The sequence below is a fragment of the Oncorhynchus gorbuscha genome, linkage group LG02 (assembly GCF_021184085.1).
Source record: "Oncorhynchus gorbuscha isolate QuinsamMale2020 ecotype Even-year linkage group LG02, OgorEven_v1.0, whole genome shotgun sequence".
NCBI classification, from domain to species: domain Eukaryota; kingdom Metazoa; phylum Chordata; class Actinopteri; order Salmoniformes; family Salmonidae; genus Oncorhynchus; species Oncorhynchus gorbuscha.
Window position 1 is genome coordinate 74,861,898 of NC_060174.1, and position 27,450 is coordinate 74,889,347.

General features: G+C 43.6%; 2 protein-coding genes across 10 annotated transcripts; one reads left to right on the top strand and one right to left on the bottom strand.

The window, feature by feature from the left end:
* Positions 1-20,665, top strand: LOC124009649. 2 transcript variants are annotated; one of them, XM_046321675.1, is made up of 8 exons: positions 1-292; positions 571-676; positions 803-985; positions 1,218-1,308; positions 3,752-3,828; positions 3,951-4,022; positions 19,064-19,217; positions 19,415-20,665. In XM_046321675.1, the coding sequence occupies exons 1-8, from the start codon at positions 220-222 to the stop codon at positions 19,526-19,528; spliced, it is 870 nt and encodes a 289-aa protein (XP_046177631.1). In that variant the 5' UTR covers positions 1-219; the 3' UTR covers positions 19,529-20,665. The 2 variants fall into 2 exon arrangements, with proteins under 2 accessions (XP_046177631.1, XP_046177621.1); XM_046321665.1 differs by having other exon boundaries at positions 19,064-19,209.
* Positions 20,587-26,976, bottom strand: LOC124009599 (zinc finger protein 711-like). 8 transcript variants are annotated; one of them, XM_046321590.1, is made up of 9 exons: positions 26,815-26,976; positions 25,021-25,069; positions 24,490-24,587; positions 23,939-24,331; positions 23,676-23,822; positions 23,453-23,590; positions 23,175-23,309; positions 22,882-23,025; positions 20,587-22,755 (listed from the first exon to the last, which is right to left on the bottom strand). In XM_046321590.1, exons 3-9 carry the CDS (start codon positions 24,566-24,568, stop codon positions 21,578-21,580), a joined length of 2,214 nt encoding a protein of 737 aa, XP_046177546.1. In that variant the 5' UTR covers positions 24,569-24,587; positions 25,021-25,069; positions 26,815-26,976; the 3' UTR covers positions 20,587-21,577. The 8 variants fall into 8 exon arrangements, with proteins under 8 accessions (XP_046177546.1, XP_046177506.1, XP_046177564.1 ...); XM_046321550.1 differs by having other exon boundaries at positions 23,939-24,376; positions 26,815-26,975; XM_046321608.1 differs by lacking the exon at positions 25,021-25,069 and having other exon boundaries at positions 24,490-24,584.
* Positions 26,977-27,450: the final 474 nt, after the last annotated feature.

Consider the following 27,450-nt stretch of genomic DNA (forward strand, 5'->3'; position numbering starts at 1 on the left):
ATTACAGAAGTCTGTTGTGTGTTATATGACCAAGGTGCTTCCTGTTTCCCTGCTTTTCCCTATCCTGCCATACCTTACATGCTTGCCCTCGCTCGTATCTTAGAACAGTGGTCATACAAGCTGAACATGAACTCTGCTCCGCCGTAAACTCATTATGATTGAATGGAGTCACGTAGATAGTGTGTGTTAAGTATAAAATAGTACAGTACGTGTGTGAAGATGAAGGGCTATAGCTTGCTGTGTTTAATATTTCTGGCCCCTGTCACAGTTATTGGACAAACGACACCAGATCGTGAGTAGCAATTTGTTTCTGTTGAAATCTGTAAAGAAAGCCTGTCTTTTAGTATGAGTAGGATATGTATTACTGTAGCATTGAATCAGATGACGTCTCTAAAATGAACATGTAAATATACTGTGGGTTGTCCTGCTGCTTTTTGAGGTTTTGGGGGGTAGGTTAAGCACTCTGTTTGAAGATAGTGCTTCTTATCAAATTGTGTCTTCATTTTCTCATGATGTCGCTGGGCCAAATCACTATCTCGTTTCAGTTACATGTTTTCTTTTTACATCCAGCAAGTTGTGTAACAGTAGATGACTTTGAAGTGTGCACAGGAACTGCATATCCATGCAATGTTGAGAAAAGCAAATGCTACTGTAAGGACAAGAAACCTTTCTGTAGGTACGTTTCAACGCTTCCCACACTTGACTCTACAGCTTTATCCTCAATATTTGTTTATTTTTGGAATTCAGATATATTAAATCCTTATATAAATATGACAGTTACCTCTTATGCTGTTCTTTTCAGGTGTAACAACTACATAGACAAGTGGTACATAGGGGAGAAGTGTGACTTTGAGTGGACGATATTGAACTTTGCCCTGGTATCATCTCTACCAGGACTGGCCCTGGTTGTTATTGTTGGTGTGATAGTCCAGTGTGTCCATTACTTAAGGAAACCAGCAAAGAAACAAAAGGATCGGACAACTGGGTGAGAGGGGGAGAGGGTTTGGACAAGATAGAATTCAGAGGCTCAATATTGCCATGTGTTTTGCACAGTGCATGGCACCTAGTATCAGGAAGTTGGCTTGTTAAAAAATAATAAGAAAAGAAAAATAAGATGTTGGGCATTAACTAAATAGATAATATTTGTCCACAGTCTTGTTTCAGGTTTGATATGACTACTCATCATGTATTTCTAATTTAAATTTCACTTTTTTCAGTTACACAAACTATGCAATGTCACCGACAACATATTATGAAAATAACCAAGATGACATGTTCTCCAACACAGTGTTTGCCTCAGACATGCCGGTGAGTAGCTCGAGTTCCTTTACTCTCCAAGGTATTACATCAACCTAAGACCAAATGGTATTTCCAATGGTGATGTCACATCCAGAGATCCTGCTAAGTTAGGGTTTCCTTATCTCCCAGTAGTGATACCGCCAATTCTGTCGAATCAAAAGAATTTACTAAAAACAATCAGATTTTGACAGAATTATGGCTGAGATGCAAAGAAAATTCAAGGAGAAGGGGTACAAAAATGGTCAAATTAATACTGTCATTGAGAAAATTCAAGGAGAAGGGGTACAAAAATGGTCAAATTAATACTGTCATTGAGAAAATTCAAGGAGAAGGGGTACAAAAATGGTCAAATTAATACTGCCATTGAGAAAATTCAAGGAGAAGGGGTACAAAAATGGTCAGATTAATACTGTCATTGAGAAAATTCAAGGAGAAGGGGTACAAAAATGGTCAAATTAATACTGCCATTGAGAAAATTCAAGGAGAAGGGGTACAAAAATGGTCAGATTAATACTGTCATTGAGAAAATTCAAGGAGAAGGGGTACAAAAATGGTCAAATTAATACTGCCATTGAGAAAATTCAAGGAGAAGGGGTACAAAAATGGTCAGATTAATACTGTCATTGAGAAAATTCAAGGAGAAGGGGTACAAAAATGGTCAGATTAATACTGTCGTTGAGAAAATTCAAGGAGAAGGGGTACAAAAATGGTCAGATTAATACTGTCGTTGAGAAAATTCAAGGAGAAGGGGTACAAAAATGGTCAGATTAATACTGTCATTGAGAAAATTCAAGGAGAAGGGATACAAAAATGGTCAGATTAATACTGTCATTGAGAAAATTCAAGGAGAAGGGGTACCAAAATGGTCAGATTAATACTGCCATTGAGAAAATTCAAGGAGAAGGGGGTACAAAAATGGTCAGATTAATACTGTCATTGAGAAAATTCAAGGAGAAGGGGTACAAAAATGGTCAGATTAATACTGTCATTGAGAAAATTCAAGGAGAAGGGGTACAAAAATGGTCAGATTAATACTGTCATTGAGAAAATTCAAGGAGAAGGGGTACAAAAATGGTCAGATTAATACTGTCATTGAGAAAATTCAAGGAGAAGGGGTACAAAAATGGTCAGATTAATACTGTCATTGAGAAAATTCAAGGAGAAGGGGTACAAAAATGGTCAGATTAATACTGCCATTGAGAAAATTCAAGGAGAAGGGGTACAAAAATGGTCAGATTAATACTGTCATTAAAAATTCAAAACAAGACATTACCTTTTTTTCAAGGTCAGTCTTGCAAAAAGAATCATTCTAAAAAATACCCGCTATTCAAAATGCTCTGAACAAATTAAGGGAATTGTTCACAATCATTGGCACATTCTAAGATCCGATGATAGTATCGGTAATGTGTTTTCGGAACTTCCCTTGGTAGTAATTCTCGCTCGTCAGATATCAATTGGGAAACTCTGATTTACCACCCCAAGATATCCCTGCACAATGTGTATTTGCGCCCCTACTGGATGGAAATACAAGTATAATGGCTGTGCTCAATGCAATGGCACTTATACATGTAGATCCTTTACCCCCAAACAGGGAAACAGATCCCAATCAAAGGTGTTATAACGTGCTCCACTAAGGCAGTTATTTATCTTATGACTTTTCCTTGTGGTAAAAATTATGTGGGTAAAACAAAGCGTGAATAAAAAGTATGAATTTCAGAGCGTCGTAGCACTATTAGGTGCAAAAACTCGACTTACCCAGTTGTGGCCCACTTTTTGGAAGCAAACCACTCGACTTCGTCTCTATGTTATATTGGCATCGAACATGTCACCTTCCCTAGGAGAGGGTTGACCTCAATAATTTGTTAAAACGAGAGGCTGCCTGGATCTTTAATTTAAAGACCCTTGCTCCCTTCGGTCTCATCGTAGACTTTGATCTGAAGCCATTCTTGTGATTCTTGTGATTTTGCTGTTGTAAATGTTTGTAGGCTTATGCAGCCAAATTGTATCTATGATCGTAGCCTATCTATTTATGTTTTTTGTATGCTATTTTAATATATGAGAATTAACCAATGATATCAGGCCACACCCGGCCATGATTACAGACACCTGTGTGTGTCTTCTCACACTATAAAAATGAGTCATCCTGCAATGTTTGTCATTATACCCTGATGAAGACAGCTTGTCTGGCAAAACATGGACATTATCATTTTTGCATCTGACTCATAGGGTGTGCGGCTCTCTTTTATTTTTCAAGATGTCTTCCACACCATCTCTTAAAGAGCCATTTGAATCTACTGTCTCTCCTGGATGTGGTTTGTGTCATCCAAGTAGTGTAGTGTAAAGATGCCATAAGTGCAGATGCAGAGCAGACACATTCAGTAATAGACATGACTGGCAATGTTGCATAGTAAACATGGCCCTGAGAAACTGTCTATTTTTCTTATTTCTTCAGAATCGGCCAAAGCCTCCCAGTGTCCAGCCCACCCAGGAGAGGTTTCCCATATCCAACTTACCCAACCGCCCTTACAGGTTAGCTGTCTGAACACAATTCAACATGCCATTGGTTTTCACTTTCATTATAGGGGACCTTATTATAGTGTGCAATGTTATAATGTGCTTTCATTGAAATGTTGATCTCTCTACTCTCTTAGCCTTCAACCAAACGGCATGCTGCCCACTTTAGACAGATTGTCTTTGATCAACCCTACAAGCCAGCCATACAAGTAAGAACCTTGGTGGTGTTTGCTTTCGGTCTGATACTTTGTTCAATGGCAGTGATGTCATACCCATTCTGTGCGTATAACCATGTTCTGGGTGGTGGACTAAAAATGGAAACAACATTAGACGACGACAACAGGGCAACGCCCCCTCGACAGAGAATGAGTAGTCACCCAGGGATTTGAGGAGCATGAGTCATGATGACACGGACATTATCCTTATCAAATCTTATTAGTCACATGCGCCGAATACAACAGGACACCTTAGTGAAATGCTTACTTATACAAGCCCCTAACCAGCAATGCAGTTTTAAAAAAAAAGTATGAATAAGACTTGAAAGTAACAAGTAATTAAAGAGCAGCAGTAAAATAACAATAGCGAGTCTATATACAGGGGGTACCAGTACAGAGTCTATGGGCGGGGGCACCGGTTAGTTGAGGTAATATGTACATGTAGGTAGAGTTATTAAAGTGACCCCCTCTCATAGATGAGCAGTTGCCATACCAGGCAGTGATGTAACCAGTCAGGATGCTCTGGATGGTGCAGCTGCAGAACCTTTTGAGGATCTGAGGACCCATGCCAAATCTTTTCCGTCTCCTGAGGGAAATAGGTTTTGTCGTCCCCTCTTCACGACTGTCTTGGTGTGCTTGGACCATGTTAGTTTGTTGGTGATGTGGACACCAAGGAACTTGAAGTTCTCAACCTGCTCCAGTATAGCCCCATCGATGAGAATGGGGGCGTGCTCGGGTCCTCTTTTTCCTGTAGTCCACAATCATCTCATTTGTCTTGATCACATTGAGGGAGAGGTTGTTGTCCTGGCACCACACGACCAGATCTCTGACCACCTCCCTATAGGCTGTCTCGTCGTTGTTGGTGATCAGGCCTACCACTGTTGTGACATCGACAAACTTAATGATGGTATTGGAGTGGTGCCTGGCCGTGCAGTCATGAGTGAACAGGGAGTACAGGAGGGGACTGAGCACGCACCCCTGAGGGGCCCCCATGTTGAGGATCAGTGGGGCGAATGTGTTGTTACCTACCCTTACCACCTGGGGCGGCCCGTCAGGAAGTCCAGGATCCTGTTGCATAGAGAGGTGTTTAGTCCCAGGTTCCTTAGCTTATTGACGTGCTTGTTTTTGTCCCATGAAAATCTTGTATTTTTCGGGGGGTTTTGTATACATCTCATTATCTCAATCTCTTTTTTTTCCTTTTTCAACTTAAATATACCTTCCTGCAACCCGCCTCACCCAATGTGGTACGGATCTGCTATTATTTTTTCTTTTTAAGACCTTGTAACTGGAACCTCCATCAGCAGCTAGCCAGCTAATTAGCTACTAGCTTTTTAGTAATTGTTAGCCACTGCTAGCGGTCTTTACCTTTTGTTTGGACTCCAGCCGCTTTAGCCCAAATTAATACCTGCCGGTCTGCACAGCACAATATCAGCCCTGAGCATATCGAACTGATCCCCCCCACTACATCACCAGATTCATGCCGCAAGCTCTGGACCATCACACTGGATCTTCGCTGCTAGCTAGTTACTACCGTGTGGGTAGTAACTAGAAGCATGCACCAGCTAGCCTCGAGCTAGGCCCATTTCCCGGCAAGTAAACAAAGTACACCAACTACAATACCTCTCTTGCCAATTGGCCTGGACCCTTTGTCGACACGGAACCCTGCCAATCCATCACGACTGGTCTGCTGACGTAATTCGGCCGATGTGCGTCGTGGATGTTGGTGTTGATCCATCTGCTAGCCCCGGCCTGCTAGCTTCCTGAACGCTGTGTCTCCCGCTCTCCTTTCGTAGTAATCGACTACCTGAGCCTGCTCCCTGTTTCATCTTTGCTGCGCATTGGACCCTATGATCACTCGGCTACACAGCTGATGCTCAGGGCCTGTGTGTAGCTATCTGACCCTTTCTGCCCATTCATCGCCATTTACCCATTGTTGTTGTCCTAGCTGTTTACCCGTTGTTGTCTTAGCTCTCCCAATCAACATCTGTGATTGCTTTATCAAGTCAAATTGATTTATATAGCCCTTCGTACATCAGCTGATATCTCAAAGTGCTGTACCGAAACCCAGCCTAAAACCCCAAACAGCAAGCACGTTGGCTAGGAAAAACTCCCTAGAAAGGCCAAAACCTAGAAAGAAACCTAGAGAGGAACCAGGCTATGAGGGGTGGCCAGTCCTCTTCTGGCTGTGCCAGGAGGAGATTATAACAGAACATGGCCAAGATGTTCAAATGTTCATAAATGACCAGCATGGTCAAATAATAATAATAATAGGGTTAGAGGCAGTGAATCCCAGTGGAAAGAGGGGAATGCCTTTCTCTAATGTCAATATGCCTTGTATACTGTTGTTTAGGGCAGCTCTTATTGTTTTATTTTACAGCGGAGTCCTGCTCAACATGCTTCAGATACCCCCCTTGTCCGAACCCCCACACAGGCGGAGACCGCACCTAGCTTAACTGGCGCCTCCAGAGATGAAACCTCTCTTATCATCACTCAATGCCTAGGTTTACCCCCACTGTACTCGCACCCTACCACATCCTTGTCTGTACGCTATGCCCGGAATCTATTCTACCATGCCCAGAAATCTGCTCCTTTTATTATCTGTTCCCAAAGCACTAGATGGCCAGTACTTATAGCCTTTAGCCGTACCCTCATCCTACTCCTCCTCTGTTCCTCTGGTGATTTAGAGATTGACCCAGGCACTGTGTGTCCCCAGGCGCTCTCATTTGTTGACTTCTGTAACCGTAAAAGCCTTGGGTTCATGCATGTTTACATCAGAAGCCTCCTCCCTAAGTTTGCTTTATTTACAGCTTTAGCACATTTTAGCCAAACCTGATGTCCTAGCCGTGTGTGATTCTTGGCTTAGGAAGGCCACCAAAAATTCGGACATTTCCATCCCCAATTACAACAATTTCCATCAAGACAGAGCTGCTAAAGGGGGCGAAATTGCAATCTATTGGAGAGGTAACCTGCAGAGTTCTGTCATACTATCCAGCTCTATGCCCAAACAGTTCGAGCTTCTACTTTTAAAGATCCATCTCTCCAGTCTTTAGGAATCTCAGACGATACGAAACAGAGGTTGAACAGGCTAGTAATAGGGGACTAGTAATAACAGACTAGTAATCTCTGTCAAGCGCTCCCTAAAACACTTCTGCTAGCAGAACTTTCTAATCGACCTGGTGTCACGCCCTGGCAATAGAGGCTTTTTATTCTCTATTTTGGTTAGGCCAGGGTGTGACAAGGGTGGGTGTTCTATGTTCTTTTTTCTATGTTTTCGTATTTCTTTGTTTTTGGCCGGGTATGGTTCTCAATCAGGGACAGCTGTCTGTCGTTGTCTCTGATTGAGAACCATACTTAGGTAGCTCTTGCCCACATGGGTTTTGTGGGTAGTTATTTTCTGTTTCCGTGTGAGTGTTTGGACCACACAGTACTGTTTCGGTTTTGTATATTTCACGTTTATTATTTTGTTCCAGTGTTCAGTTGTGTTTTTGAATAAATCAATATGGACACTTACCATGCGGCGTTTTGGTCCGATTCTTACTCCTCCTCAGACGAAGAGGAGGAAATCCGTTACACCTGGCCCGGATATCCTAGAAGGATATTGACCTCATCCCGTCCATAGAGGATGATGCCTGGTTGTTCTTGAAAAGTGCTTTCCTCACCATCTTAAATAAGAATGCCCCTTTCAAAAAATGTGGAACTAAGAACAATAGCCCTTGGTTCACTCCAGACTTGACTGCCCTTTTTAATTTATTTTTAATTTTTTAATTGTACCTTTATTTAACCAGGCAAGTCAGTTAAGAACATATTCTTATTTTCAATGACGGCCTGGGAACAGTGGGTTAACTGCCTGTTCAGGGGCAGAACGACAGATTTGTACCTTGTCAGCTCGGGGATTTGAACTCGCAACCTTCCGGTTACTAGTCCAACGCTCTAACCACTACGCTACGCTGCCGCCCCTTGACCAGCACAAAAACACCCTGTGGCGTACCGCAGTAGCTTCGAATAGTCCCTGCTATATGCAACTTTTCAGGGAAGTCAGGAACCAATACATACAGTCAGTTAGGAAAGCAAAGGCTAGCTTTTTCAAACAGAAATATGCATCCTGCAGCACGAATTCCAAAAGGTTTTGGGATACTGTAAAGTCCATGGAGAGTAAGAGTACCTCCTCCCAGCTGCCCACTGCATTGAGACTAGGAAACACTGTCACTACTGATTAATCCATGATAATCGAGAATTTCAGTGTTTCTCTACGGCTGGCCATGCTTTCCACCTGGCTACCCGAACCCCCGGCCAACAGCTCTGCACCCCCCACAGCAACTGGCCCAAGCCCCCCGCACCCCTTCTCCTTCACCCAAATCCAGACAGCTGATGTTCTGGAAGAGCAGCAAAATCTGGATCCCTACAAATCAGCTGGGCTAGACAATCTGGACTCTCTCTTCCTAAAATGATCCGCCACCATTGTTGCAAACCCTTTTTACTAGTCTGTTGAACCTCTCGTATCGTCTGAGATTCCTAAAGATTGGAAAGCGGCCGCGGTCATCCCCCTCTTCAAAGGGGGAGACACTCTTGACCCAAACTGTTACAGACCTATATCCATCCTGCCCTGCCTTTCTAAAGTCTTCGAACGCCAAGTGAACAAACAGATCACCAACCATTTCGAATCCCAACGTACCTTCTCTGTTATGCAATCTGGTTTCCGAGCTGGTCACGGGTGCACCTCAGCCACGCTCAAAGTCCTAAACAATATCATAACCGCCATCAATAAAAGACAGTACTGTGCAGCCGTCTTCATCGACCTGGCCAAGGCTTTCGACTCTGTCAATCACCGTGTTCTTATCGGCAGACTCAGCAGCCTTGGTTTCTCTAATGACTGCCCTGCCTGGTTCACAAACTACTTCTCAGATAGAGTAGTGTGTCAAATCGGAGGGCATGTTGTCCGGACCTCTGGCAGTCTCTATGGGGGTGCCACAGGTTCAATTCTCGGGCCGACTCTTTTCTCTATTTATATCAATTATGTCGCTCTTGCTGCAGGTAATTCTTTGATCCGATGAGCATCACTACTCTGGACGGTTCTGACTTAGAATATGTGGACAACTATAAATACCTAGGTGTCTGGCGAGACTCTAAACACTCCTTCCAGACTCATATTAATAAGCATCAATCCAAAGTTAAATCTAGAATTGGCTTCCTATTTCGCAACAAAGCCTCCTACCGATCCTTGACTTCGCCGATGTCATTTACAAAATAGCTTCCAACACTCTGTTCAGCAAATTAGATGCAGTCTATCACAGTGCCATCTGTTTCGTCACCCCATGTACTACCCACCACTGCGACCTGTATGCTCTCGTTGGCTGGTCCTCACTACGTAATTCATCGCCAATCCCTCTGGCTCCAGGTCATCTATAAGTCTTTGCTAGGTAAAGCCCTGCCTTATCTCAGCTCACTGGTCACCATAGCAACTCCCACCCGTAGTACGAGCTCCAGCAGGTATATTTCACTGGTCATCCCCAAAGCCATACCTTTGGCCGCCTTTCCTTCCAGTTCTCTGCTGCCAATGACTGGAACGAATTGCAGAAATCACTGAAGTTAAAGACTTATATCTCCCTCATTAACTTTAAGCGTCAGCTGTCAGAGCAGCTTACATCCCATCTGTAAATAGCCCATCTACCTACCTCATCCCCATTGTTTTCCTGCTCTTTTGCACACCAGTATTTCTACTTGCATACATAAATCACTCCAGTGTAAATTGCTAAATTGTAATTACTTCGCCTCTATTGGCCTAATTATTACCTTACCGCCTTACTTCATTAGCACACACTGTATACACATTTTTCTATTGTGTTATTGACTGTACGTTTGATTTTCCCATGTGTAACTCTGTGTTGTTTTTGTCGTACTGCTTTGCTTTATCTTGACCAGGTCGCAGTTGTAAATGAGAACTTGTTCTCAACTGGCCTACCTGGTTAAATAAAGGTAAAATTAAAAATTGATGTGCTTTTGAGGCCACTATGGTGTTGAACGCTGAGCTGTAGTCCATGAATAGCATTCTCACATAGGTATTAATTTTGTCCATGTGGGAAAGGGCAGTGTGGAGTGCAATAGAGATTGCACTGGGTGTGTACATAGTCAACGGTAGGCTTCGAGGGGACTCCTATGGTAGGTACACCTATAGCTCATCTCTTGGCAGTAGTACTGTAGACTACTTTATCACTGACCTCAACCCAGAATCTCTCAGAGCGTTCACAGTCAGCCCACTGACACCCCTATCAGACCACAGCAAAATCACAGTCTACTTAAACAGAGCAATACTCAATCATGAGGCATCAAAGCCAAAGGAACTGAGTAACATTAAGAAATGTTACTTCCGGGTTGGAGCGAGCGGTCGCATCGGCACTTCGCTCCGCAAGTAGTATGACTTTTTCATTACATTTCATTACATTTCATTACATTTCATTATAGCACAACGGTTTGATTTGTCTAATCTTAGCAATTTCTTCTTAGCTAGCTACATAGCCGTCTTTGTATCAAAGATAATTGCCTAATTATCGTATTTCGCCGTCCTAACGTAGTCTTCACTGCTCTGCCCAGCAGCTAGCCAGCTAGCTAACGTCCACCAATTAGCTGCACTGTAGAAACTATTACACTCAACGACTTGATTAGTGTAGTGTTAGCTAGCTACATAGCTGTCTTTGCTGTCTTCGTATCCAAGATAATTGTGTAGTTTAGAGTGTGTAGTCTTAGAGTGATTATCTTAATTTACCGAGGTTAGCTAGCCAGCTATTTGTCGTCCTTAACGTAGGAGACTCTGCTAGCTAGCCAACAGCTAGCCAACGTCTTCTGAATAGAACTCAACAACCCGGTCGCATTCACAGGTAGTATCACATTTTCATTTCATTTCATTACAGTACAACGGTTTGATTTGTTTGATCGTAGCTAGCTACATAGCTAGCTACATAGCCGTCTTTGTATCAAAGATAATTATGTAGTCTAGAGCGATTTTCTAGGTTAGCTAGCCAGCTATTGTCGTTCTTTTAACGCAACGTAACGTAATCAACACTGCTAGCTCTCCAGCTAGCCCCCGAATAGCAGCACTGTAGAAACTATTACACTCAACGGAACGACTTGATTAGTGTAGTGTCAACAACGCACCCACTGCCAGCTAGCCTACTTCAGCAGTACTGTATCATTTTAATCATTTTAGTCAATAAGATTCTTGCTACGTAAGCTTAACTTTCTGAACATTCGAGACGTGTAGTCCACTTGTCATTCCAATCTCCTTTGCATTAGCGTAGCCTCATCTGTAGCCTGTCAACTATGTGTCTGTCTATCCCTGTTCTCTCCTCTCTGCACAGACCATACAAACGCTCCACACCGCGTGGCCGCGGCCACCCTAATCTGGTGGTTCCAGCGCGCACGACCCACGTGGAGTTCCAGGTCTCCGGTAGCCTCTGGAACTGCCGATCTGCGGCCAACAAGGCAGAGTTCATCTCAGCCTATGCCTCCCTCCAGTCCCTCGACTTCTTGGCACTGACGGAAACATGGATCACCACAGACAACACTGCTACTCCTACTGTTCTCTCTTCGTACGCCCACGTGTTCTCGCACACCCCGAGAGCTTCTGGTCAGCGGGGTGGTGGCACCGGGATCCTCATCTCTCCCAAGTGGTCATTCTCTCTTTCTCCCCTTACCCATCTGTCTATCGCCTCCTTTGAATTCCATGCTGTCACAGTTACCAGCCCTTTCAAGCTTAACATCCTTATCATTTATCGCCCTCCAGGTTCCCTCGGAGAGTTCATCAATGAGCTTGATGCCTTGATAAGCTCCTTTCCTGAGGACGGCTCACCTCTCACAGTTCTGGGCGACTTTAACCTCCCCACGTCTACCTTTGACTCATTCCTCTCTGCCTCCTTCTTTCCACTCCTCTCCTCTTTTGACCTCACCCTCTCACCTTCCCCCCTACTCACAAGGCAGGCAATACGCTCGACCTCATCTTTACTAGATGCTGTTCTTCCACTAACCTCATTGCAACTCCCCTCCAAGTCTCCGACCACTACCTTGTATCCTTTTCCCTCTCGCTCTCATCCAACACCTCCCACACTGCCCCTACTCGGAAGGTATCGCGCCGTCCCAACCTTCGCACTCTCTCCTCCCCTACTCTCTCCTCTTCCATCCTATCATCTCTTCCCTCTGCTCAAACCTTCTCCAACCTATCTCCTGATTCTGCCTCCTCAACCCTCCTCTCCTCCCTTTCTGCATCCTTTGACTCTCTATGTCCCCTATCCTCCAGGCCGGCTCGGTCCTCCCCTCCCGCTCCGTGGCTCGATGACTCATTGCGAGCTCACAGAACAGGGCTCCGGGCAGCCGAGCAGGAAATGGAGGAAAACTCGCCTCCCTGCGGACCTGGCATCCTTTCACTCCCTCCTCTCTACATCTTCCTTCTCTGTCTCTGCTGCTAAAGCCACTTTCTACCACTCTAAATTCCAAGCATCTGCCTCTAACCCTAGGAAGCTCTTTGCCACCTTCTCCTCCCTCCTGAATCCTCCTCCCCCTCCCCCCTCCTCCCTCTCTGCAGATGACTTCGTCAACCATTTTGAAAAGAAGGTCGACGACATCCGATCCTCGTTTGCTAAGTCAAACGACACCGCTGGTTCTGCTCACACTGCCCTACCCTGTGCTCTGACCTCTTTCTCCCCTCTCTCCAGATGAAATCTTGCGTCTTGTGACGGCCGGCCGCCCAACAACCTGCCCGCTTGACCCTATCCCCTCCTCTCTTCTCCAGACCATTTCCGGAGACCTTCTCCCTTACCTCACCTCGCTCATCAACTCATCCCTGACCGCTGGCTACGTCCCTTCCGTCTTCAAGAGAGCGAGAGTTGCACCCCTTCTGAAAAAACCTACACTCGATCCCTCCAATGTCAACAACTACAGACCAGTATCCCTTCTTTCTTTTCTCTCCAAAACTCTTGAACGTGCCGTCCTTGGCCAGCTCTCCCGCTATCTCTCTCTGAATGACCTTCTTGATCCAAATCAGTCAGGTTTCAAGACTAGTCATTCAACTGAGACTGCTCTCCTCTGTATCACGGAGGCGCTCCGCACTGCTAAAGCTAACTCTCTCTCCTCTGCTCTCATCCTTCTAGATCTATCGGCTGCCTTCGATACTGTGAACCATCAGATCCTCCTCTCTCCGAGTTGGGCATCTCCGGCGCGGCCCACGCTTGGATTGCGTCCTACCTGACAGGTCGCTCCTACCAGGTGGCGTGGCGAGAATCTGTCTCCTCACCACGCGCTCTCACCACTGGTGTCCCCCAGGGCTCTGTTCTAGTCCCTCTCCTATTCTCGCTTTACACCAAGTCACTTGGCTCTGACATAACCTCACATGGTCTCTCCTATCATTGCTATGCAGACGACACACAATTAATCTTCTCCTTTCCCCCTTCTGATGACCAGGTGGCGAATCGCATCTCTGCATGTCTGGCAGACATATCAGTGTGGATGACGGATCACCACCTCAAGCTGAACCTCGGCAAGACGGAGCTGCTCTTCCTCCCGGGGAAGGACTGCCCGTTCCATGATCTTGCCATCACGGTTGACAACTCCATTGTGTCCTCCTCCCAGAGCGCTAAGAACCTTGGCGTGATCCTGGACAACACCCTGTCGTTCTCAACTAACATCAAGGCGGTGGCCCGTTCCTGTAGGTTCATGCTCTACAACATCCGCAGAGTACGACCCTGCCTCACACAGGAAGCGGCGCAGGTCCTAATCCAGGCACTTTGTCATCTCCCGTCTGGATTACTGCAACTCGCTGTTGGCTGGGCTCCCTGCCTGTGCCATTAAACCCCTACAACTCATCCAGAACGCCGCAGCCCGTCTGGTGTTCAACCTTCCCAAGTTCTTTCACGTCACCCCGCTCCCCGCTCTCTCCACTGGCTTCCAGTTGAAGCTCGCATCCGCTACAAGACCATGGTGCTTGCCTATGGAGCTGTGAGGGGAACGGCACCTCAGTACCTCCAGGCTCTGATCAGGCCCTACACCCAAACAAGGGCACTGCGTTCATCCACCTCTGGCCTGCTCGCCTCCCTACCACTGAGGAAGCACAGCTCCCGCTCAGCCCAGTCAAAACTGTTCGCTGCTCTGGCCCCCCAATGGTGGAACAAACTCCCTCACGACGCCAGGACAGCGGAGTCAATCACCACCTTCCGGAGACACCTGAAACCCCACCTCTTTAAGGAATACCTAGGATAGGATAAGTAATCCCTCTCACCCCCCCTTTAAGATTTAGATGCACTATTGTAAAGTGACTGTTCCACTGGATGTCATAAGGTGAATGCACCAATTTGTAAGTCGCTCTGGATAAGAGCATCTGCTAAATGACTTAAATGTAATGTAAATGTAAATGCTATAGATGGAAGGAATGCAGTTTGGAAACCTACCAAAAAACAATTAGGCAACAACAAATTCAATCCCTTTTAGACAATTTCCTGGGTAAAACGTTCCACTGTAATAGTGAAGGTGTAAACCTGGCAGTAGAAAATCTTAACAGTATATTTGACCTCTCAGCTTCCCTATCAAATCTAAAAATCTCAAATAGAAAACTGAAGAAAATTAACAATAATGACAAATGGTTTGATGAAGAATGCAAAAATCTAAGAAAGAAATTGAGAAACCTGTCCAACCAAAAACATAGAGACCCGGAAAACCTGAGTCTACGCCTTCACTATGGTGAATCACTAAAATAATACAGAAATACACTACGGAAAAAGAAGGAACAGCATGTCAGAAATCAGCTCAATGCAATTGAAGAATCCATAGACTCTAACCACTTCTGGGAAAATTGGAAAACACTAAACAAACAACAACACGAAGAATTATCTATCCAAAATGGAGATGTATGGGTAAACCACTTCTCCAATCTTTTTGGTTCTATAACAAAGAACAAAGAGCAAAATCATATACATGATCAAATACAGATCTTAGAATCAACTATTAAAGACTACCAGAACCCACTGGATTCTCCAATTACATTGAATGAGTTACAGGACAAAATAAAAACCCTTCAACCCAAAAAGGCCTGTGGTGTCGATGGTATCCTCAATGAAATGATCAAATATACAGACAACAAATTCCAATTGGCTATACTAAAACTCTTTAACATCATACTTAGCTCTGGCATATTCCCCAATATTTGGAACCAAGGACTGATCACCCCAATCCACAAAAGTGGAGACAAATTTGACCCCAATAACTACCGTGGAATATGTGTCAACAGTAACCTTGGGAAAATCCTCTGCATTATTATTAACAGCAGACTCGTACATTTCCTCAATGAAAACAATGTACTGAGCAAATGTCAAATTGGCTTTTTACCAAATTACCGTACAACAGACCATGTATTCACCCTGCACACCCTAATTGACAACCAAACAAACCAAAACAAAGGCAAAGTCTTCTCATGCTTTGTTGATTTCAAAAAAGCCTTCGACTCAATCTGGCATGAGGGTCTGCTATACAAACTGATGGAAAGTGGTGTTGGGGGTAAAACATACGACATTATAAAATCCATGTACACAATCAACAAGTGTGCGGTTAAAATTGGCAAAAAACACACACATTTCTTCACACAGGTGTCGTGGGGTTAGACAGGGATGCAGCTTAAGCCCCACCCTCTTCAACATATATATCAACGAATTGGCGCGGGCACTAGAAAAGTCTGCAGCACCCGGCCTCCCCCTGCTAGAATCCGTCCGAAGTCAAATGTCTGCTGTTTGCTGATGGTCCTGTGTAGCTCAGTTGGTAGAGCATGGCGCTTGTAACGCCAGGGTAGTGGGTTCGATCCCCGGGACCACCCATACGTAGAATGTATGCACGCATGACTGTAAGTCGCTTTGGATAAAAGTGTCTGCTAAATGGCATATATTATTATTATTATTATCTGGTGCTTCTGTCACCAACCAAGGAGGGCCTACAGCAGCACCTAGATCTTATGCACAGATTCTGTCAGACCTGGGCCCTGACAGTAAATCTCAGTAAGACCAAAATAATGGTGTTCCAAAAAAGGTCCAGTCACCAGGACCACAAATACAAATTCCATCTAGACACTGTTGCCCTAGAGCACACAAAAAACTATACATACCTTGGCCTAAACATCAGCGCCACAGGTAACTTCCACAAAGCTGTGAACGATCTGAGAGACAAGGCAAGAAGGGCATTGTATGCCATCAAAAGAAACATAAATTTCAACATACCAATTAGGATTTGGCTAAAAATACTTGAATCAGTCATAGAGCCCATTGCCATTTATGGTTGTGAGGTCTGGAGTCCGCTCACCAACCAAGACTTCACAAAATGGGACAAACACCAAATTGAGACTCTGCACGCAGAATTCTGCAAAAATATCCTCCGTGTACAACGTAAAACACCAAATAATGCATGCAGAGCAGAATTAGGCCGATACCCACTAATTATCAAAATCCAGAAAAGAGCCGTTAAATTATACAACCACCTAAAAGGAAGCGATTCACAAACCTTCCATAACAAAGCCATCACCTACAGAGAGATGAACCTGGAGAAGAGTCCCCTAAGCAAGCTGGTCCTGGGGCTCTGTTCACAAACACAAACACACCCTACAGAGCCCCAGGACAACAGCACAATTAGACCCAACCAAATCATGAGAAAACAAAAAGATAATTACTTAACACATTGGAAAGAATTAACAAAAAAACAGAGCAAACTAGAATGCTATTTGGCCCTACACAGAGAGTACACAGCGGCAGAATACCTGACCACTGTGACTGACCCAAAATTAAGGAAAGCTTTGACTATGTACAGACTCAGTGAGCATAGCCTTGCTATTGAGAAAGGCCGCCGTAGGCAGACATGGCTCTCAAGAGAAGACAGGCTATGTGCTCACTGCCCACAAAATGAGGTGGAAACTGAGCTGCACTTCCTAACCTCCTGCCCAATGTATGACCATATTAGAGAGACATATTTCCCCCAGATTACACAGATCCACAAAGAATTCGAAAACAAATCCAATTTTGAAAAACTCCCATATTTTTTGGGTGAAATTCCACAGTGTGCCATCACAGCAGCAAGATTTGTGACCTGTTGCCACGAGAAAAGGGCAACCAGTGAAGAACAAACACCATTGTAAATACAACCCATATTTATGCTTATTCATTTTATCTTGTGTCATTTAACTATTTGTACATTGTATATATATATATATAATATGACATTTGTAATGTCTTTACTGTTTTTAAACTTCTGTATGTGTAATGTTTACTGTTAATTTTTGTTGTTTTTCACTTTATATATTCACTTTGTATGTTGTCTACCTCACTTGCTTTGGCAATGTTAACACATGTTTCCCATGCCAATAAAGCCCTTGAATTGAATTGAAAAATGTATTGCATCATCTGTGGATCTGTTATGGCGGTATGCAAATTGGAGTGGGTTTAGAGTTTCTGAGATAATGGTGTTGTGAACCATGATCAGCCTTTTAAAGCACCGCATGGCTACAGATGTGAGTGCTACGGGTCGGTAGTCATTTAGGCAGGTTACCTTAAGTGTTCCTGGGTACAGGGACTATGGTGGTCTGCTTAAAACATGTTGGTATTACAGACTCAGACAGGGAGAGGTTGAAAATGTTGGTGAAGACACTTGTCAGCGCATGCTCGCAGTGCACTTCCTGGTAATACGTCTGGCCCTGCGGCCTTGTGAATGTTGAGCTGTTGAAAGGTCTTACATCGACTTGATGTGATCACAGTCTTCCGGAACAGCTGGTGCTCTCATGCATGTTTCAGTGTTATTAGCCTCGAAGCGAGCACAGAAGTAGTTTAGCTCTTCTGGTAGGCTTGTGTCACTGGGCAGCTCTCGGCTGTGCTTCCCTTTGTAGTCTGTAATGGTTTGCAAACCTTGCCACATGCGACAAGCGTCACAGCCGGTGTAGTACGATTCGATCTTAGTCTTGTATTGGCGCTTTGCCTGTTTGATGGTTCATTGGAGGGCATAGCAGGATTTATTATAAGCTTCCGGGTTAGAGTCCCCGCTCTAGCCTTTAGTGCAGTGTGGATGTTGCCTGTAATCCATGGCTTCTGGTTGGGGTATGTATGTACGATGACGTCATCGATGCACTTATTGATGAAGCCAGTGACTGATGTGGTGTACTCCTCAATGCCATCGGAGGAATTCCGGAACATATTCCAGTCTGTGCTAGAAAAACAGGCATGTAGCTTAGCATTTGCTTCATCTGACCATTTTTTGTATTTATCGAGTCACTGGTGCTTCCTGCTTTAATTTTTGCTTGTAAGCATGAATCAGAAGGATAAGATTATGGTCAGATTTGTCAAATGGAGGGCGAGGGAGAGCTTTGTATTATTCTCTGTGTGTGGAGTAATGGTGCTCCAGAGCTTTTTTTCCCTCTGGTTGCACATTTAACATACTGAGTTTCCCTGCATTTTAAAGTCCCCTGCTACTAGAAGTGCCGCCTCTGGGTGAACGTTTTCATGTTTGCTTATGGCGGAATACAGCTCATTCAGTGCGGTCTTAGTGCCAGCATCAGTCTGTAGACAGCTACAAAAAATACAGATGAAAACTCTCTAGGTAGATAGTGTGGTCTACAACTTATCATGAGATACTCTACCACAGGAGAGCAAAACCTTGAGACTTCTTTAGCTATCGTGCACCAGCTGTTATTTACAAAAATACATAATCCACCTCCCCTTGTCTTACCTGACACCGCTGTTCTATCCTGCCGATAGAGCGTATATCCATATCCATCATGGTCATTTCTCTGTTGTCATTGAAGAAAGGGAAAAGTCCATGAGTATGCGACCCAATTTAGATAGATCATCTTTATCCAACCCTGAAAGCCAGCCATACAAGGAAGCCTTTGTCATTTTATTTGTGTGTTTTCAATCTGATATAGTTCTTTGTTCCATGACAAGTTATGATTGTTTGACCTTTGAACTACATTATTAGGATTGTTTTTATATGGTTTGTCTGCTTCTGAAAGTTGAGTAGTTTTCTGGATTCAGCTACGCTACAGGTATGACGCAGCCCTTGGGTAACCCCCATCCCAAGTCTCCATCGCCAAGGAACCCGTATGAAGACAGAGCGCCACCTCCAGACTGTTATGACGACCAGCACATGAGACCAACATACCCCCCACCAGGACTCAAAGGTATGATGGTGAGTGATTGATTCCCCCTAGTGAACAGTAGGATGAATTCAACTGATCAACTGGAAAAGTAAACTGCAGGATGAAACTCTGGCTAAAACATTTGGTTTTGATCTTAGCCTAAAGGTCCATATTAGTTAGACCCTAGGTGACCAGGCTGATATAGAAAAGCAGTTTGACATGAGATTTATCTGTTTCTATCTTCCAGAGAGAAGGCATGTCTGGGTATCATGCGCCCAGTTCACATGCTCCCCTCTATTCGGCACCGGAGTACAACCCCAGTTCCCAGTTTCCCAGAGCCCAGATAGGGAGACACTACTGAGGACAAACAGGGGTGACCGTGGCCTGAATTAGAACACCACCAATTTCACTATCACAATTCAAAAAAGTTCAACTTGTATATAATTTAAAGTGAGTGGGAAATATAAACATTCAAGGACTTTGTCAACTTTAATTTAACATACATTTTTAGTATTGTGGCTGGCTGCTAAGTTTTATGAGTAATCCACATTGACTGATTATGAAATTGGCTCATATTTTTGCTGTTTTAAGGTTTATTGTTTGACAATTTTGTTACTAATAAAGGCTATTATTCCTAGATTCAATCCGTAGTGTGGATCCACACGCGATTGAAATGTAAAGGCAATGTTCCGATGTTTCAATTTCCGGTCGCTTTAACTCGGATCTCCAGGCCTAAGTAACAGGGTTTGGGTCAATTTAATTTTAAATTCAAATCCAATTCTTGAATTCACTCATGAAGTGGAGAATTTAAGTTGAATTCAATTCAAATTTCAACAATCTTCAAGTTTTGGAATTGGAATTAGACTGTTTGAATTGTAAAACAAAAATGTAGTCTTTGGAATTTCATTTAATTGGAATTCAATATTTGTTACATTTCCAAGTTAGATTTGGTTTAAATCATTTCAACGTACATTTCTATATTTACAGTATAGCTACACAAAAAACATATATAGAAAACCGCTTTGTGTAAACTTAAACGACTAAAACCAAATCGAAAGTATGTAGAAAAGATAATACCCTATAATCTGAAAATTTACAATCAGCTAAATAAAAGCTAGATAATCAGGCACCCATTGATTTTATGTTTGAGGATAAAAACACGTCAAAATGTGTAGAATTGACTGAAATTAGCTTAAGTGAAAATTCTCAGCTCCTTTGAAAAATGTATAGAATTGCAACCTTTTATTTCAGCGTCATGGCAAAATGTGTAGAATTGCTGGAAATTAGCTTCTCTTTGCTGCCAAGATGATGTTCTATGTATATTTTTTTCACCGCTCGCTCAACCCTTATGGTGGGTCGCAACTCAAGACACCTCAATTGGTTGGTCATGAAACACCATTGTATACAACATCAATTAAAGATGCTTTCAAAAAGAACATTTATTTTCTACAAATCAGATGTTAATCATTTTAAATCAATAAACAAAATACAATCTTAATTTCACCTCTAGGTCAATCATTGGATAACTTGGTGTCAGTAGGCGCCCTTATTGTAAGATGCAAAACACTGTCATCTTAACACAAATCCACTTGTTGGTACATTCTTTGTTACTGAATGATGGCAAATAGAGTGAATGAAAGTAATAGGTTGAGGTGAACAATTCATCAGGAGATGTCTTTATTTACTAAAGCTCCTAATATTTCAGTTGACAGACAGAGAATAGATAACACTGATTTGGATCTGATACATGAGACATTCCTGATAGTAAACATGTTATTGGCTTTGAGCAACATGATTTTACCAGTGCACACATGGGACAAATTAAAACCCCTGATTGTTTGACAAGCGATTATTTCAAAGGACAAATAGAAGTAAAAAGCTGGGTTGTCCACATCCCCTTTTCATGCTTTTGAATACAGAGAAAACTGATACAGATGACTGTTTATGTTTGAAATTAGAACTGGGTCTTTAAATGTATGTTTTTCACAATTTGCTAGCAGTAACATTACTAAAAATCATACAATGACTTGTCAGATAATGGTTACCCCAAGGTCAACAGTGAGAATACAGTCAACAGATAAATTACAGAGTTATCTTACCACTGATACTGCATATGACAAGTGGTGTGCTATTCCAACAACCCAGACAAGCATACTACTGAGAAAATGTATGCTTTCAAGCAGTGTTCTGATTCAGGATTTATCTGACTTGAGGTTTGTTTGAATAGCACCCCAGGTTTGAGTATTAATGGTGATGTGAGGACAAGTTAATAAATTACTAATGCAGTTCGAGGAAAATGTGACAATTGTCATCCTTTATTTATCACATTGAAATAATTGTAATTCCCTGCTCTATAGTGAGTGAGAATCATATTGTTCTGAATATGGGAAAGGGTGTGTGAAGAAGCACTTTACATTAAAACATCCTTGTGATGCCGCGCAATGTGCTGGCTCTTTTCAGAGGGCCTACGGAAGCCTTTAGTGCAGTAGTCACAGCGGTGGGGATAGTCCTTGGTGTGGATGGATATGACGTGCCGTTTGAAACCAGAAGCGTCAGAGGAGCTGTACTCACAGTACTGGCACTGGTACACTTTCCGTCCACTGTGGGTCTTCATGTGCTTCTTCAGTTCCAGCTGATGCCTGAAGCCCCGTCGGCAGCGCTTGCACTTAAAGGGCAAGTCTTTGGTGTGGACGGACAGGATGTGGCGACTGAGTATGAAGGGGTCTGGGGTCTTAAAGTCACAGTGGCGGCATTGGTGCAGCCTGGCACCTTTGTGAGTCTCTGTGTGTTTTTTCAGCTCCGAGGGCCGGTGGAAGCCCTTCTCACACACGTCACACTTGTGAGGGAAGTCCTTAGTGTGCACGGAGATGATGTGGCGCTTCAGGTCGCTGGAGTTGGTGCTCTTATGCTCGCAGTGCGGACATTGGTGCGTCTTGTGGCCCTGGAATATCTCCATGTGCTTCTGCAGCTCCCGCTCGTCAGAGAAGGCCTGGGGACAGTGGCCACACTTGAAGGGCAGCTCCGCTCCGTGCTTGCTCTTTATATGGGTCTTCAGGTTAGACTGGTCTGCACAGCAGAACTCACAGTGCTGGCAGTGGTAGGGCTTCTCACCCGTGTGGGTCCTCATGTGCTTTTTGAGCTCAGAGGGGTGGCGGAAACCTTTAGCACACTCCACACACACATGGGCAAAGCTCTTGCTGTGGACAGCCAGCAAGTGGCGGTTGAGAAGGCCCTGCTCGGCTGTCTCATAGTCACAGTACTTACAGTGGTGCAGCTTGGGCTCCTGGTCACGTAGGATGAGCTTATTGGAGCTGAGTGGGCTCTCCACACAGTAACGCCTCGTGACCTCAGTGAACTCTGGGACCCGGTCATTCTTCACTATGAGCTTGTGGCCCTCCAGGTGGTTGTGGAAGTTGACCTTCTTGTTGGTGGTGAAATCGCAGTCTGTGCACTGGTACTTCTTCTTGAAGATGTGGTCGGGGTGGTTCTTCATGTGGATCTTCAGGAAGCCTCGCGATCTGAACTTCTTCCCGCAGATGTGGCAGGGGTACACAGTCAGAGGCTGGCCATCTGGACCAATGATCACAGCTGAGGAAAAGTGTGGAGGCAAAAAAGAACAGGAATTGTTAGGCCTACATCTATAAAAGAAAAGTATAATCTTACAAAATGATGCAAGCTTTTAGAAAATGTTTTAATGAACATAGAACCCCATACCTGTCTGACACTGACGTGTTTCTCCCTTTTTCTTTTTCTTGATCTTCTGTTTGAGAGCTCTACTTGTACTCAGGCTGTCGCTGATCTTCAGGTAATGTGTCCCTGTGTTGGTCTTGTTCTCCAGCCTGGAGTCCAGACTGTTACCTAAGGAAAATTATACACCAATTCAACACACTTAAAAATTGTGACATGAACAGATCTAATTGTTAGGCTAAATCTAGAATTATCTTACGCCATACTGAATGTATGTCTCTGAGTAACTTGTGTCTATGGAGAAAAGGAGTAGGCTTTACCATAAGCTGCAGCCCAGGCTACAGTGCCGAAGGTCTTATTGTGGCTGGAGTCATCCAGTGAGTCCTGGATGGCAGGGGCATCCTCCTCTCCCACTATCACCTCCATGTACACCTCATCTGCCATCTCAGTGCAGTCTGCTCACAGACAAGGAAAACTCAGTCACTTAATTTAACACTACAACCATCTATTGGGACAAAAATAATAAGGCAGCCATATCGTTTAATATGTTGTGCTGTATAAGGGATTAGAGGAAAGGCTGCTAATTCAGGGGACTCACTGATCTCTGAATCCTCCTGCGATGGGTCTTTCACTGCCATGTAGACCATCTTCTCTCGAGACAGCTTGCCAATGCCCCCAGTCTCCAGCACTGCGTGACCGTTGTGGAAGTCGCTCTCAGCTACAATCTCTGTGCCACCTGCACTCACAGTAAATGTCTGAATTCAGATAAACTGAACAGAGGTGTATCTTTAAAATTGATCGGAACTTGTAAGAGTCCTTACCTATATCATCATCAGCCTCTGCCTTGAAGATGTAGACTTTGATGCACTCAGAGTCATAGTCACCCTCTTTGGAGCCATCCTCCATCACCTCAGAACCCATCTTCAGGGGCGTGTCCTCCATGTCCAACTTCTCCCCAACATCGTCCACTGCACAAACAATAGCACACTCATCATTATACACTATCAGATTCAACCTATTATTAGAGTCAAAATTTGTGTTGGAGCAGTCTAGTAGTACCAAGAAAATAAGACATGTGTCTTACAGGAGATCATCAGGTAGTCCTCGGAGACGCTCTCTCCAGCATCGTCGTCTGGCTCCTGGATGGTGACTGCAGAGTCTTCAATCTCCTCCTGCTCCTCCACATACGTCTCTGAGTTGCAGTTGGAGACCATGACCTCCTCCGTGACAATTTCAAACACCTGGTCAGGAACCCTATCAGATTCCTCTATGAGATCTGTTGTCAGCACATGGTGATGGTGGTCAGAATCCAGCACGTCCTCAATGGCGACCTCGGCCCCCAGGACCGACTCGGTCATGATTATGCCGTCAGGATCGTCGCTGCAGCAGATGTCTGGCCCCTCTACAACCTCTGACCCCAGGTCATGCTCAAACACGATTCCCTCCTCGTCAGTCACATCTGACACCAGCACCGCCTCTGGCACAGAAACCACAATGTGATCACCGTCAATGTGGGCCATACCTGCCACCGGGGAAATCAGGAGGAACTGTTATCAGTTCAAGCACACAGAGACACAATCAAATAAACAAAATGCCATGGACTATTAGTTCTCTGCATTGATGGAATACACTTACCAAAATCCTGCATTATCATTGTGTGTGGCATCTTTGAGTCTTGCATCTGAAAGTTCAAGACCCCTCCACCGTGGTCCATTCTCTTTTTATCCTGTCTGCTACCAACACAAACGTGGAGGATTCTTTTATTGTTCTTACTAGCTCTGACTTTGCTGGTTGCTACTTTATAGAGGACTTACTATGACTGTCCAACCTAGCTATGAATGCACTAACTGTAATTCGCTCTGGATAACAGCGTCTGATAAGTGACGTAAATGTAATGTAAATGATTAAGTTGATCTAATTATATCAGATCAATTAGGACCTCTGTCAATGCATAACTCATTACAAATGTCTCAACACTGATTCAATGCTGAATAAACATTAACATTGAATAATGCATTGTTGCGTTTGGAGCTTGCAAGAAAGACATTTCACTGTACTCGTTCATGTGACATTAAAGCTTTAACAACATGTTAATACTGAAAGATTAAAAACACATTGCTAATGACAGTATTTCACCACTCCATATTTGATTTTGAGCTCTCAAACCATCAGGGAAGTGTTATGTTTTTTTTAATCAGCTAGGGAGGAGAAACACCTGAAATAGAGAAAAGAGAAACACATAACAGATGCATCAGCTTCAATGATTTTATCTATCTTGAAATATAATTGTGGTAATGGAAATAAAGACTGCTATAATCCTTTATTACTTATAAGAATGTGACTTTATAATGTCTTAGTATTAGGAGACATTATGGTTTGGGGGCGGAAGGTAACCTAGAGTTTAGGCCAGTAACCGAAAGGTCGCTGGTTAGAATCCCCGAGCCAACTAGGTGAAAAATCTGCCAATATGCCCTTGAGCAAGGCACCTTAGCCTAATTGCTTCTGTAAGTCGCTCTGGATAAGAGTGTCTGCTAAATTACTCAAATGTAAAAATTAGAGAGGGTAAACTATTTGATAAATGCAGAAGTATATAATGTTATTACGTTGTTGTCCTTGGTCTCTCTTTATGTAGTGTTCTCTCTCTTATGTGTGTTTTGTCATTTTTTTAGTCCCTACTGGAGGCCTTTTGGTAGGCAATCATTGTAAATAAGAATTTGTTCTTAACGGACTTGCCTAGTTAAATAAAGGTTCAATTAAAAAAACATGTAAGGTGGTTGATGATGCAATGATACATCTAATGGGAAGCAAAAAGCTACAATGTGTTTATATTCACACACTCACAGGTGATACTCCTTGGTTTGGATCAATTGAGTAGACTGGTGTTACAAGTAAAGGGAGACTTCTGGCACCAACAAATACATGCCTCCAGGGCTAACATTATTTGCACTGTGGGTGATCGTAATGGGGCGGCAGGTTGCCTAGTGGTTGGGGCGTTAGACTAGTAACCGAAAGGTTGCCAGATCGAATCCCCGAGCTGACCAGGTAAAAATCTGTCGTTCTACCCCTGAGTTCTCCAGGCGTCGAAGACGTGGAAGTCGATTAAGGCAGCACCTCTGATTCAGATTCCCTACTTAATCAATACCACTTTATTACTTGTAAGAATGTGCCTTTATAATGTCCTAGTATCACGAGACATTGTGGTTTGGGGGCGGAAGGTAACCTAGCGTTTAGGCCAGTAACCGAAAGGTCGCTGGTTAGAATCCCCGAGCCACGCTAGCATAGATATTGCTCCTTGTTCTATCTGTGTCTGTAGTTACAGTGACAGATACGGGAAAGTAGCTGGCAAGTGATTCACACGCACTGTTTTCGCCCAATGCAGTAGTTGACTGACCGTAGAGAGCGCGCGCAGACGCATTAAATATGGCGGCTTCTGTTTACATTGTGGACACAGAATCCCGACAACAAAGGCGCTTGAGTGCACACGGTGAATTTAGCTAAATTAATGGCTATGCATGAATGATAAGCATAAATCGAATCTTTGCTAAATATTTAATGAAATCCAAGCTATGCGCTTGTTTCAAGACTCCAACAACAAGCGTGCAAGACTGACGCTCTGCGACATCCTGACCGTAATGCATATTTTCTGCCCAGTCTGGGCCATTGTTGGGCTAAATTAGCAAGCTAACTAGCTAGCAATAGCATTCCCAGCAATTGCAATCATTAGTCAAATAAACGCAGTAAACCTACCATACTTTAGAACGTGTGCACTGGAAGATGGCACAAATGACTTTCGTCTTACAAAAGTCACATATTTCCGCGCGAGCCAGCTATGTCGTTAGTTAGCATAGCTATCGACGGCTAGCTAGCAGTCATTGTTGTTTTTTCGGCTTGGGTAGAGGCCCATAAGCCTTCGTGACAAGGCCCCATCGTCATATCGCATTAAATGTGATATATACTTACCAAATCAAGTCACTACTGTCTTGTTTTAATTCCACTTTTCCGGTTTGAACAGTATTTCCGCAGTCGTATTATTAAATTAGGTTATATTTCTCATGGTGCGAATGCAAGGCCTGTACAACATTCTAGATCCTGAAGGCTGTTTTTCAGGCCTGGACCAATCACGTAGCTCGCTGTTAGCTCGGAAGGGTGGGGGCGGTGGGGAAGTAGGTGACAAATTGCACTCGGTCTTCAACAGTTTATTCTAACTCAAAGGTGGCGCAGTAGTGTATACCAGAACTGATCAATTTGCAACAAAAACTAAATAGGGCTCAATACTGTAACTGTCCTCAAAGTGTTAAATTATGATAGTTTCAACTGAAACATGTTGTGGTATAACTTTTAGTATGCAGAATTAGATGGTGTTTACAACCAAGCCCTGTGAGATACTCTACAGTGACAATGTAATAATGATATACTGTATCAGTTCTAAGTATGTGAATTTGTGTGTCAATTCGCAAATCTGAATCAAATTAAGATTCATTTCATTGGTGATCATTTGGATTTTAGCATTGAGCAGCACCTTGCATTTAAGATGAGAAATTATGGATAAGGTGTCCAATTGCAGTGGAAGGGATTGTGAAGCCACACAAAATAAAC

Bases quoted from the DNA above. Each gene is read 5' to 3' on its own strand.
- LOC124009649 (XM_046321665.1), top strand. From the start codon at position 220: ATGAAGGGCTATAGCTTGCTGTGTTTAATATTTCTGGCCCCTGTCACA. The intron at 677-802 runs GTACGTTTCAAC...TGTTCTTTTCAG, and splicing joins GACAAGAAACCTTTCTGTAG to GTGTAACAACTACATAGACA. The intron at 4,023-19,063 runs GTAAGAACCTTG...TTCTGGATTCAG, and splicing joins CCTACAAGCCAGCCATACAA to CTACGCTACAGGTATGACGC.
- LOC124009599 (XM_046321570.1), bottom strand. From the start codon at position 24,568: ATGGACCACGGTGGAGGGGTCTTGAACTTTCAGATGCAAGACTCAAAG. The intron at 23,026-23,174 runs GTAAAGCCTACT...AATTTTCCTTAG, and splicing joins AGCCTGGGCTGCAGCTTATG to GTAACAGTCTGGACTCCAGG. The intron at 22,756-22,881 runs GTATGGGGTTCT...ACTTTTCCTCAG, and splicing joins AACACGTCAGTGTCAGACAG to CTGTGATCATTGGTCCAGAT.